This window comes from Puma concolor, chromosome D2 (genome assembly GCF_028749965.1).
Source record: "Puma concolor isolate L17-30 chromosome D2, mPumCon1.1.hap2, whole genome shotgun sequence".
NCBI lineage: Eukaryota > Metazoa > Chordata > Mammalia > Carnivora > Felidae > Puma > Puma concolor.
In genome coordinates this window covers 15,722,370-15,735,384 of record NC_141677.1, presented here as the reverse complement: position 1 = coordinate 15,735,384, position 13,015 = coordinate 15,722,370, and the positions used below count along the sequence as shown (strand labels likewise).

Here is a 13,015-nt window from a genome sequence, read left to right as displayed (position 1 = left end):
CAAGGGTCTATTTCCAGGCTTTTTATTCCATCCCATTGATCTATTTGTCTATTCTTTCACCAATACCACACTGTCTTAATTACCATAGCTGAAGATGAGTAGTGTCAGTTCTGCAACTTCATTCATCAGTACTGTGTTGGCTATTCTGGGTCTCTTGCCTCTCCGAATGAACTTTATTGTTTTTTCCTCTATTTGTTTGTGTTTTTGTTTTTTCCATGTAAACTTCAGAATCAGTTTAGAATCAGTTCATATCTGCAAAATAACTTGATGCTTGGGATTTTGATTGGCTTTGCACTGATTCTATAATTAAGTTGGGAAAAACTGACATCTTGACCATATTCAGTCTTTCTATCCATAAAAACAGACTATTTCTCTATTTATTCAGTTTTGCTTAGAATTTGTCAGTTTTCTAGTTTTCCTCATTATAGGCCTGTAACAGAACCCAAGTCAATCTGCCCAAGGTGCAGCAAACACAATCACTGGGTTTGCAGCAAGGAGAGTTTATCCAAAAGGCAGCCAAACAAGGAGATAGGAAGGCAGGTGTCAAACTCACCCCCAAGAAGGGAGAGAGAACAAATTTCTTATAATCCATAGAGGTTAAGACTACATACATATTGATGAAAAGGGTGGGAAAACATACAATTCTTCATGAGGAAAGATGGAGTATGTTAATTGAGCAAACATATATGTAACATACACCCCACCTTCAGTTTGGGGTGGAGACTTCACATCAGAAGGAGGCAAACTTCATCCCCTGATGTCAGGAGGATATCTTAGGACAAGGAGAAGGGACATGTTTTGAGAGCTGGTATAAACTGGATGGGGTCTTGGGCTCATTAGCTTGGGTAAGGAATGCAGGGTATTGCTTGTTCATAGGCTGGAACCATATCAATTGACCTTGAATCCAGGCTTCTGCAGAGACAGGTAGTGGATTTGTTAGTGGGGCCGGAAACGATACAATAGCTGATTAGGGAGAAACAGTTCTTTGAAAAACAAGCTTTAAATTTTCTACTAGTTGCAACCTCATTAACCCTATGGGGCACACATGGTTTCAGATCATGGACATATTTTGTTAGATTTATACCTACGTATTTCATTTTGGGGAGGTGCTAATGTAAATGACATTATGCTTTTAATTTCCAATTCTACTTGTTCATTGCTGGCATATAGGAAAGCTGTTGACTTTGGTATATTAACCTGATATCCTGCAACATTGCTATTATCACTTATTATTTCCAAGAGTTTGTCAGTTCTTTTGGATTTTCTGCATCGATGATCACAGCACCTGCAAACAAAGACAATTTTATTTCTTCCTTCCCAATCTTTTATTTCCTTTCCTTTCCTTTTCTTATTGTCTTATTGCTAGGACTTCCAGTTCAGTGTTGAAAAGCAGTGGTAAAAGGGGACATCCCTGCCTTGTTCCTGACTTAGCGGAAAAGCTTCTATTTTCTCACCATTAAGCTTCGTGCTAGCTGTAAGCTTTTTGTAGATTGCATTCTTTTACACGGGGGAAAGGAAGCACTGTGTAAAGTTCTTCTTAAAAAAAGGATATTAGATTTACTTTCCCCCTACTTAGCTCCATGCTGGCCCTTTCTTTACTTAACTTTAGTTCCTCCTCCTGGCAGGCATCTTCAGCCCCCATGTCAATTATAGGCGGTTATATCTGATTTTAGAGCTAATCCTGACTAAGCCAGGAAGTCTACAAGGAGCAGAATGCCTTTCCTAATGGGGCTTGGAATTAGTACTTGGTGCTTCTAGAGTAATTCTTGGCATTTTCATGGTCCCTGAGTTACAGATTCCTCCTAATCGGTATTTGGTCCATAAAACTTGAGGTCTAACTCACTTCCCTCAGTAGCACCTTAGCTACTCTCCATTTTCTGAAGCTAAGTAAACTAGGTTGGAGCAACGACATCTATGTGGTTTTTACCTGCCTCCATGCTCCTCCAGGAGCTGATCTTTTCCCACATGTTCGCATTTCCACTCCGGCATGTTCTCATTTCTGCTCCACATGTTCGCATTTCCGCTCCAAAGTAGACCAGCCACCCAGAATATGATGCTGCTCTCCTACTTAATCCCACAACTGCCATTTTGTTACAACTCTTGCTAAACCATCCCACCTGCTGGACCCATTCCTTTGGGTCCACAGCCCTTACCATGGTAACGTACTGTCTGCCTTTTAAAAGCCAGACCCACAGCTCAATCAGTTTCACTAATCCAGTTGCCCTTTCCTCTCAAAATTACTGAGGTCCCATCATGCCTTACCTTAGTTAATGATTCTGACTTTGTCTCTTTTCACCCTGAAGTTATTGCCCCGGAAATGGTTGTCAGCATCATATCTGATCATATGTGATTCTAATTCATTATCAATCAAGCCAAAATTATTACTATATGCACAGTCCTGAGATAACACGCATAAAAGAGAAAAGTCTCGTTGCCATATTTCTTTATGCCTTATACGAAGAAATTAGGTTACCATCTCCATCGTCATGTCTCATAAACCTGTATTTCCAGTCCAGATCTCTCTTTTAACTTACACCTTTAACCTGGACGCGTGACAAATATGTCAAACTCAACATATCAGATGCTGAAGCTCATAGTTTTCTCTTCAGGCCTCTCTCACCTCCTTGTTTAACAGCAATTACAACAATTCCCTCACACCTCACATACAATCAATCAACCAGTCCCATTAAATCTCTCTCCTAAGTGTTTCTCGAGTCTGTTTCTTTCTCTCCACGCCATTGCCAACATCTTAATCCAGGCCACCCCCCCAAAAAAACTTCAAACTCCTTAACATTGCACAGCAGATTTATATCTTAAGGTATTATTGTGCATGAATCCATAGTTTCTTGCCTCGTCCTGCCTTTTCCTATGACAAGAACAGTTGGCTACCACATGAAAGGCAGAGTACACAGCATATACACTTTTATAGATCACAAACAATAGGCCCATGTCTGATAAATTACTTATTACTACCTTAGCGCTTTAAAAAACTCAAAAAGCCTGCTAATGGCAAATAATAAGTAAAAAGATATTTATCTTAGCAAGTATTTGCTATGTGCCAGGCCATATAAATATACGATACTACTTAGCATAGTATACTATAGTACTATAATACTAATATCACATATATTCATATTGTAATAGTTTTCTAATAGTTATAATATCTAATAGTTAATAGTTAATAGTTATATAGTTAATAGTTAATAGATATCTAATATCTAATAGTTATAGTATCTACTATAACTACCTGATTTTTTTGGGTGAGGAAGATGATAAATTGTTGAGAAGCTAATATATGGCCGCAGAGCCAGGATTTGAGGCCGGTTGTTTGCCTACAGAATCCGGGCTTTCGGCCATTCCACTGTGCTATTTCTCCATGAATGGTCTATGAATGCGGAAGCTTTTTAATTTTCATACCAGAAGTTTCACTTGTTAAGTTTACCCCTATTTACAATTATAAAATATTATTCATGTATTGCAATACCAATAATATAAGGTATCTGGGCAAAGAACATATTCTCCCTGTAGAAACTTCACATATTATTGAAGCGACATCCTTATAGAAGAAGGACATTGGTTTCCCTGTCTGTATGCAGGAGATATGCAAGTGCTGATATGCCACACTATTAACCGAATCTAGAAGACTTGTTGCAGGATGCACATATGGACTCAATACCTCCTTGCTTTCCACTTGTGAATATGTTGCTTTTTATGGCTTTGTGTCATCCATCCATTAAGCATGTCGCTGGATAAATGTTTCCTCTGTAAGTAGATAGTAAGATTCTCAAGGCCAAGAGTAGTGTATTCTACTTATATACTGCAATGGAGCCTTCCTCAGTCTTCCCACTAAAGCATCAAGTCCTTCCAATTCTGAATTTCCCTTGAGCTTCACAATGTTCTTCTGAGCTTTGATGTAATGTAACTATAAATTATAAAGCTGTCTAAAATTAAACATGATGTCTGGCAGGAACCGCAAACTCTACAATCCTCCAACCCAAAGTAACTTTTAAAAATATATATATCAATTCAGGGCGCCTGGGTGGCTCAGTCGGTTGAGCGTCCGACTTCAGCTCAGGTCGTGATCTCATGTGGTTCATGAATTCGAACCTGGGTCGGGCTCTCTGCTGTCAGCGCAGAGCCCAGCTTCGCTTTGGATCCTCCATCCCCCTCCCCTGCCTGTGCGCACCCTCTCTCTCGCTCTCTCAAAAATAAATAAACATTAAATATACGTATATGTGTGTATATATATATATATATATATAAAATCTATGCCTCATTTTTTTCTCCTTCAGTAGCAAAAAAAAAAAAAAATTCACCCATAACTTCTCTCCCTTAGTCACCAAATTCTGCTATCACAGATGACTCATCTGTCACCTCTTTCTCCTCTAAACTGACCCTGACCAATTTCAGGCCATCATTCTCCCTCATCTGAACCAGTGAGAAAGCCTCCCAATAGACTGCTGTGAATTCAATTTATTAGTAGAATCCATCCTTTGTATTTGTATTGCTATATTTCTAAACACTGCTATGATCACACTTATTCGTTCAAAACAACTTGTACAGACTACAGTTCAAATTGCTTACTCTGTCATTCAAGGCTCCCCGTGTTATCAGCCTTGGTTCCAATCTGGCTGGCTAATTTACTGAGGTTAGAATTACGTCTCCTTGAAAACCTGGGACAGTTATAAGATCTTTCCCCTTCCCCCAACTCTGTGTGTGTGTGTGTGTGTGTGTGTGTGTGTGTGTGTGTGTGTGTGTTTGTTTTTAAATGGAATCATTAACATCAATTTCACACATGGTGATTGCTCAAATGGAAATGTGATCACAGCCCCTTTGTGTTTCAGTGCTACCATAATTCACCCAAATAGAGGCTCCCAGGCCGCTTCAGAGCAGTGTCATCATTTGGGGTGGATCAGCAGCCAGAGAAGGCCGACCTTGGAAAGTACACTGGCTTTCATTAGCCCTGGAGTCTGGAAAGGGAGTCCTGATTTACTTTCAATTTTCCTCATATACACTTGACCCCGCTTCAAAATTGCATGAGATCTGCACGGATAAAAACGTGACCAAAACAACAACAAAAAATAAGTCTGGTGTTTTGCTGTTTTGTTTTTGTTGTTGTTGTTGTTGTTGTTGCCATCATGTGATCATGCCTCGGGATTATAAGCAATTGTGTAAACACACGCCTGGAAAGGAAAATACATTGAGCGGCGAAAATTCCCACAGCAGCTGTAGCCTTAGGCCAGCCGGGGCGCCCCCTTAAGTCTCGCGAGAGAGCAGAGACAGGCGCTGTGGTGTCCCGGTCTCTCGCGAGAACCAAGCTTCAGCGTCTCCAGGGGCAACAGCAATGGCGGTCCCCTCGTCCGAGCGGCTTTTCTCGCTGGAGCTGCTCGTAGATTGGGTGCGTCTTGAAGCCGGGCTGCCGCCGCCGCCGCCGCCGCCGCCGCCGCCGCGGCCCGTGGTCGAGGTGGAGGAGGAGCAAGAGGAGGACGAGGAGGAGGAGGAGGCGTCGCCACCACGGCCGTCGCGCGACCTGTGCCCCGCAGTGGCCTTCCGCCTGCTGGACTTCCCCACCCTGCTGGTTTACCCTCCTGACGGCCCCGGCGCCCCAGCCCCGGAACCCCGGCCTGGCCTGGTCAGCTTCGGTCGCGGCAAGTCCTGTCTCTTCCGCCTGCACCCCGTTACCCTGCACCGCCTGCTCCTTCGGACACCGCTTTACACCTTGCTGCTGCAGCTGCCCCCTGGGCGCCCGACTCCTGCCCCGCGACTCCTGGGTGCCTGTAGCATCTCGCTGGCCGCCGCCGCCCACAAGGTCCTGGGACAGGCCGCCTCCGGCTGCTCCCAGAGTCATCGAGGAAGTTTCCCTCTGCATAACCAAGTCGGGGAGCGGATTGGGGACATTGCCCTGGGCTACCGCTTCACTGATTTGGGAAGCAGCTTGTTGGGCCATCTTGAGCGTCCAGTCGCTACCGCAGGAGGTGGGGTGGAGCGTGTAGAGGTCAGTTCCCAGACCCCACAGGAAACACAGCAGCCAGACTCAGAGCCAAGACCAAGAGATGCTGATAAGTCCCTTGTGAGTTTAAAAATCCCAAAGGCACGGAAGGATTTGAAGGAAATATCTTTCCATAGTAAGACCAACTGTCGTAACACGGTTTCTATGGAGCATGGCAAAACCAGCTCTGTTTGTTCACATTCTAGTGGGATGAGAAGCGTTAGCCCCCCATGTCAGGGAGTCACAGAGTTGGACATTGAAGCCAACGTATTTTGCCCTCCTCCTCTGTATTACACTCATTTGACCCAAGAAAAGATGCCTCCTGTACAGGGTACAATCACCATTAAACCTCAAATAAATGCCCCTGAGGAATTGGATGGTATTTCTCTGGGGGGAAATCACGTAACTGTCCCAGCACATACTGATTCTCTGAAACATGCTGGTTCTGGGACACATGAGAGTCCTCCAAAGCTCATAAATCCTCCGCATGTTCAGGATAAAGGCGCAAGTGATCAAACTGCGTATCACGGGCAAACTGAACAAAGTAGAATTAACACAATAAGGCAGCTGCCTTTGTTAAACGCTTTGTTGGTTGAGTTGTCCTTGTTATATAACCAACCTGTGGCAAGCCCCCCTCAAATACATCCTCACTTAGCCTGGTTATATAGAACTGAGGGTAAGAAGTCACCAGAGTCGTCTGCCAAATGCACATGTAAATCTGAATCTAAGAAGGGTAAGCTTTCTGTGGGGGAAAATGACAAGTCAGTGAATCTTCAGTATAAAAAGAACCAAGGCGAAAATCTCAAAAAAGAGAAATATTTTGAAAAGAACAGTGGAAACCCTCCCAAAAGAGTTCCAAGGGGGAGGCTGCTTTATGGTTTAACAAATACACTTAAACTACGTTTAAAGCAAACAAACCCTGATATGTTGTTAGTGCATGAAAAAAGAGAACAGTATAGAAAAATGCAAGCACAGATGTTGGGTGCAAAACTCAGATTTCCATCATCCAAAGTTAAAGTATTCAGCTTTGCAGAACAACCTCAGAAGCCACATCAACTGCCTAAAGATAGGTGTTCGAAATCAGATGCATCTTTTGCTGAGAACAGTGATACCTCAAAGCAAATCAGTGGTGGTTTTGATGATCCTAGCACAGGTAAAGAAACTAAGCTGAAATGTGCAACTGAAAAAACAGAGTGTGGTGAACATAGAACAAATAATGGTTTATTGGAAGAAATTATACGTCCTTCAGATTCCATTGTCCCAGAAAGGTTTACTCATGCAAGTATTTTGGAAGGAGAAATGGAAAGGAAAATCCAAAGTCCGTGTCTTTTCCAACAGGTTGCAGTTGCTGACAGAATTGTAGTAGATAAAGAAATAGAGGATAAGCAGGTCAAAGTCACCGATGATGACATTCTTACTGATGATATGAGTGAAAAACCAAGTGGGAGTCGTTGCTCTGAAAGCATCTCAGAACTAAAGTATTCAGATGACTTCACCAGTCCTTGCTTTTCTGAAGATTTCTATACCACCGAGGATACTAGCAGAATTTTACAAGCTTGTGATAGCCATTTAGCAGCAGAAAATCCAACACATAATCAATACACAGGTAAGTCTAGTGAAACAAGACTGTCCATAAGAAAAAACAGCAGCGAAAAGAGTTCTATTCTTAGCCCACCTTTTTCAGCTGGCTCACCAGTACGCTCACATAAAGGATCTCATATTTCAAGGATTCCAGATAAAAGTTTGGAGGAAGATTCTAGTATCTCTACCAGTGATTTGTCTGTATCACATTGGACTGAGGAAAAAGGAAACCAGGTAGATCGCAACAGTGTGCATAATTCTAAAGTTACTAAACTTAAAACAAAAATCGGTTGCAAGTGTTCAGAAAAAAGCCAGTCACCTCGGACATCTCAAGTGAGTTCTTATCTGCCATCTAATTTATCAGAACTAGAACTTAATGTCCTGGATAGCAGCACACCAGATCACTTTGAAGAAGATGATGACGTTGGTTCGCTAAATATTTCCAAGCAATGCAAAGATATTTGCGAATTAGTGATAAATAAACTTCCAGGATATACAATGTGAAAATATGTGCTTTTAAAAGACATTTCATTTTTTAGAACCTATGTGTACTGTTAGTGAAACAATTTTTAATAATTCTGTGCATTATTTTAGTACATAATTTGTGTGAATAATTCTTTTTAAGAATTATAAATGTTATTTTGATGTCTAGATGGTTTCTATTTAACCATATTAATCATGAAATCACCTTACAATCTAGGTAAGATTTAAGTTGTTTAATCTTGTAAGAATAAAAGTATCTTTCTAAACTATCAAAGTATTCATCTGAAGGTATCAGTCATCCTAAAGCCAACTTCAGGTACACCATTAAAAAAAAGACGAGTTAAAAAGGATATAATTTTAATAGGAATAAGTTTTAATGAGAATAAGTCATTTAACAAATATAGAAGAACTTACTGTGTGAGATGAAGAAAAGTACAAAAATATTTAAGATATACCCCTGCAGGTAGAGTGTACTGTTTTATGTAGATATGAATTCTTTAGGGAAATCTTGGATACATACACATCCCATATCCCCAGTAGGTGAAGTCCTTTTTATATACTATCATAGTGCTTGCTTGCTTGCTTATTTATTTATTTATTTATTTATTTATTTATTTATACATTTATTTATTTTTGATAGAGACAGAGCACAAGTGGGGGAGGGGCAGAGAGAGAAGGAGACACAGAATCTGAAGCAGGCTCCAGGCTCTAGCTGTCAGCACAGAGCCCGACGCAGGGCTCGAAATCACAGACCGCGAGATCATGACCTGAGCCGAAGTTGGATGCTTAACCGACTGAGCCACCCAGGTGCCCCTCTTTTATTTTTTTTTTAACACATTTTGTGTGATTACTTGATCGATGTTTGTCTTCTGTTAGGCTTAAGTTTAGTGATGGAAGAGGTCATATATGTCTTGCCCACCAGTATAGTATGTATGGTCTTAGTATCCAGCACAGTCTGGCTTGTGGTTGGGGTGTGATAAAAGCATGTGTTGAACAAATTAATGAAAGCCATGCATTTCAAAGAATATATTGGGAGAGGATCAAATTAAGCAGTCAAAACGAGCAGAAATCCTAAGAATAAGCTGCAGAAAATCCTTATTGGAAACACGGTTATTGACTATGTTTTTGTTTGCTGTGTATAAGCAACCTGCAGGTGTTTTCTGAAGTATTTGGAAAAGGGAGCTCAGAAAGGTGTCTTCCAGTTTCTTATTTGGAAATTCAGTTTATTGTTGTCATTTCAGGTTGTTCCAAAGTTATTTTTAAAGTATAAAAGGTTGTTTTTATGAAGTCTACTGATTGTTTCTTCTGTTGGTTTTATACTTAGACCTTATTCTGTGTTCAAGTATTTATTTATATATTTTTCTATCTGTGTTATATTTTAACTTCCACATTTTTTAACATATCTGATATTTTTGGATGTATGAAGCAAGGCCCTAATTTTGCTTCCTTTATAAGTAATTAAATAATTATGTAAGCATTATCTTTTGAATGATCATAATAGAATTTTAAAAGACAGAGATTGAGGATGTTATATTTTGAGAAGCAATATGAATAAAAGAAATATGGGAATGAGTATAATGTATTCATGGGACTGTGAGAATATCTTGATTAGAAGGGTAGATTCATGGGGCACCTGGGTGGCTCAGTCAGTTGAACGTCCAACTCTGGATGGTGGCCCAGGTCATGATTTTTTTACAGTTGGTGAGATTGAGCCATGCATCAGGCTCTGTGCTGACTGCATGAGCCTGCTTGGATTCTCTCTCCCTCCCTTTTCTGCCCCTCCCCCATACGTGTGTGTGTCCGTGTGCGCATGCACGTTCTCTCTCAAAATAGATAAACTTTAAAAAAAAGAATGGTAGGTTCATGCTACAGAGTGGTAGAAAGGAACTTTGTCGAGTAAGAAAAGTCCCAGTTCTAGGGAGCTTCAGATGCCATGGGTATAATACAGTCCTAAGCAATAGAAACAATAGAGTATTTTAATTTATAAATGAGCATCAATAAGTAGTCCTGACATTTTGAATATTATAAATCATGGAAATAATTCCTTGGAGGTACAGAATTTTTAACAGTAAAAGTTTTGAAATATGAAATGGCTTATGGCTATGATCGTAATTTTTCAGTTAATATAAAGCATCCAGTATATCAAAATAATGCAGGGTACTGTAGCTAGATATCAATTTGGTGTGTAAATTGTTAGCATTTTTTCATGACAATGGAAGAGGCAAAAATATAAGCAACAATGCCAGAATCATTAGAGAAATGATTCCTTAAAAACTGACTGGTTTATTTGATTACTAGTAAGTCATTGCCTATGATGAGAATAGATGAGGAAAATGATTAGTTCAACATGTGTCTGAAGTACAACAAAGACTAAAGAATTAATGTACTTTAAATTACAAAACTGAGTAGCTGAATAAGATTCTCTTTGAGTTACTCCATATTTATTTCTTAACTTGTGGTGTTAGTTTTTATAACTTCTAGTAAAAAAAAAATACTTGTTTTCATGCATTTAGTACTTCCTGTTTGCAACTTATTTTCAGGTTCTACTTCATGTTTTAGTTCTACAACCTATAAACTTATATTTTTAAGGGTATCATAATAGATACTACGCCTGAAGCATTCTTTATCCCTAAATTACTTAAATCATTGAAACATGAAATAGTATTTCAGGCTCATAAATAAGGGAGATGTGTCATTTAATTGTTTGTAAAACTGAGCTACTGCAATCCAGCTTTTCTGAATAAACTGCTGTGGGCATAGCCATTTGGGAGAGGATCTAAGAAGCAGTGAGCCATTGAAATGTTAGGACCTATCTCGGTGTAGTATTAATACATTAATACTCGTGGCTTAGCAGGCAGCTGTCAGGGACAAGTCATTTGAACTGTTACCATAAGCAGATTCAAAGAGCCTTGTGCAGATGCATACAATATGTTGGTTTTTCCTCCAGTCATATGCATACTGTTGATATCTTCAGATACAAAGAACGATGACACTGAACTTTCTGTCATGGACTTCTGGCTTTCTGTTGAGAGCCACCCCATCACATCCCAATTATTTTTTATTTTTCTGTCTGTAAAAGCAGGACATTTGCTATGGAATTGTATTTGGGAACCAGACTTTTATTCGCTGTGAACATATCGTTAAAGATCATAAGTTAAACAAATGTTTAATTACCACACCGTTGTTGGTAAGGCAAAGAAATTTCATAACAAAGAAAGCAACATAGAAATAAGATAAGCAATACTTAACATCTGTCTAGATATAAAGTGTCCTTGGGCCTAGAGCTATAGCCATCCTTTGGGCTACTTATGTTTTAATTCGATTAAGATATCTGGAGTTGTACAGGATAATGATTTATGATCCAATGGATCCTTCTTATTTTTAACCTAAAACAAGGCAAAGAAAACGTACTTGGTCAAGGATCAAGGCATTTTTACTATTTCCCTCCAGAGATTAACCTGTCATGCCAGGAAATAACATTTCAGGATGAGCATCATTAGGTTGGAATGCCAAGCCATAGTAAGATAATTATTTCCTTATTTTTCAAATACTTCTTCTGTCTTACAATAATAATACATATAAATTCTAGAAAATTTAGAAAATTCAGGTAAGGGTCTTTGCTGCAAAATTGTATATTCAGGGAAAGTTACGGGCCTTTTCTTCCAAAATCCCAGTGAAATCACAGATGTAAAAATAAGAATGATCTCATAGTACTATTCCCAGAAGAAAAAGGTAGTGGACAAGACAGTTTGAGGATTTTCTGGAAGATACAGAGCAGGTGGGCTTAGGCTGATGAAAATGGATTGGAAACCTACTGTTCAGCATAGTCCAATGAGGGAGCTGCTGGAGAAATGAGAAGGCAGTGTGTTTTCTAAAGAGCCTCAAATATACTGAAAGCTCAGTCAGCGAGGCTTAGGAATAGAAACAGGTTATGGGGCAACTTGGGGGCAGAAACAGAACTCTGAGTGTAATGTGAGAAGCTGGAGCTGAGCTAAAGGTTATCTACTAGAAAAGCTGCAAAGAGAAAAACTAGTATTTTTGCTTTTGACGCCAAAATATTTTTAAAATGTCTTTCAGTTTTACTGGGGAGATCACAAATTAAAGTGATATAATCCTGGCCTTTGGAGACAGATGAATGGTAATTTGCATTCTCGGTCATATTAATGTTTGGAGATTATTTCTTCGTTATAGGGTTGGTTTAAAGATTGAATCAGATCTGTCTAGCATATTCGACAGTGAATGTTCATGAGTGTTGGAGGGGAGTAAATTTAGAATTATAGAGAATGTACCATGGTATCTGTATTTCTGCCTTAGGAGGCTATAGATTTTTATTTTTATTTTTTATAATGTTTATTTTGAGAAAGAGAGCGAGCGAGCAAGTGGGGGAGGGGCAGAGAGAGGGAGACAGAATCCCACTTAGGCTCCACGCTGTCAGTGCAGAGCCCCACGACAGAGCTCGAACTCACAAACCGCGAGATCATGACCTGAGCTGAAACCACGAGTCAGAGGCTTACCCAGCTGAGCCACCCAGGCGCCCCTAGATTTTCAATTAAAATCTCAGGAAATCAGCACTTCCCTCCAAAAGGCTTAAGCGCATTTTCCATGGCATAGCAAGACAAAGAAGCCCATGGAGACAAAGCAGCACGAAGACTTCTCAGAATATTAAGCAGCGGGGCCTCGTGCAGAGGACTGGGGGGCGGGTGGCAGGAGAAAGGGATGCAGAACTCCCCATTCATTAAGAAAGGGAACTCTGCGCCAGGGCGTAAGAAGGAAAAAGTTTTTGGAAATAGTAAGAAAACAAACCTAGGTGGCCCTGACTACAGGAGTTTGCTTGAAACACAATCTTAAAAAAGTTCTTTTTTGCATTTTTCTGTCTGTCTGGATATCTTCAGTCTTTCCACAGTAGGTGCACAAAAATATTTGCCCTTTTACATGCCCTGGCAATGGGGATGGAGTGAGTGG

General features: G+C 40.1%; 1 protein-coding gene across 1 annotated transcript; it reads left to right on the top strand.

Moving 5' to 3' along the window:
- Positions 1–5,306: 5,306 nt before the first annotated feature.
- On the top strand, positions 5,307–10,712 carry MAP10 (microtubule associated protein 10). The gene has a single exon (XM_025915086.2). The coding sequence runs from the start codon at positions 5,345–5,347 to the stop codon at positions 8,072–8,074; it is 2,730 nt and encodes a 909-aa protein (XP_025770871.1). The 5' UTR covers positions 5,307–5,344; the 3' UTR covers positions 8,075–10,712.
- The last annotated feature ends 2,303 nt before the right edge of the window (positions 10,713–13,015 follow it).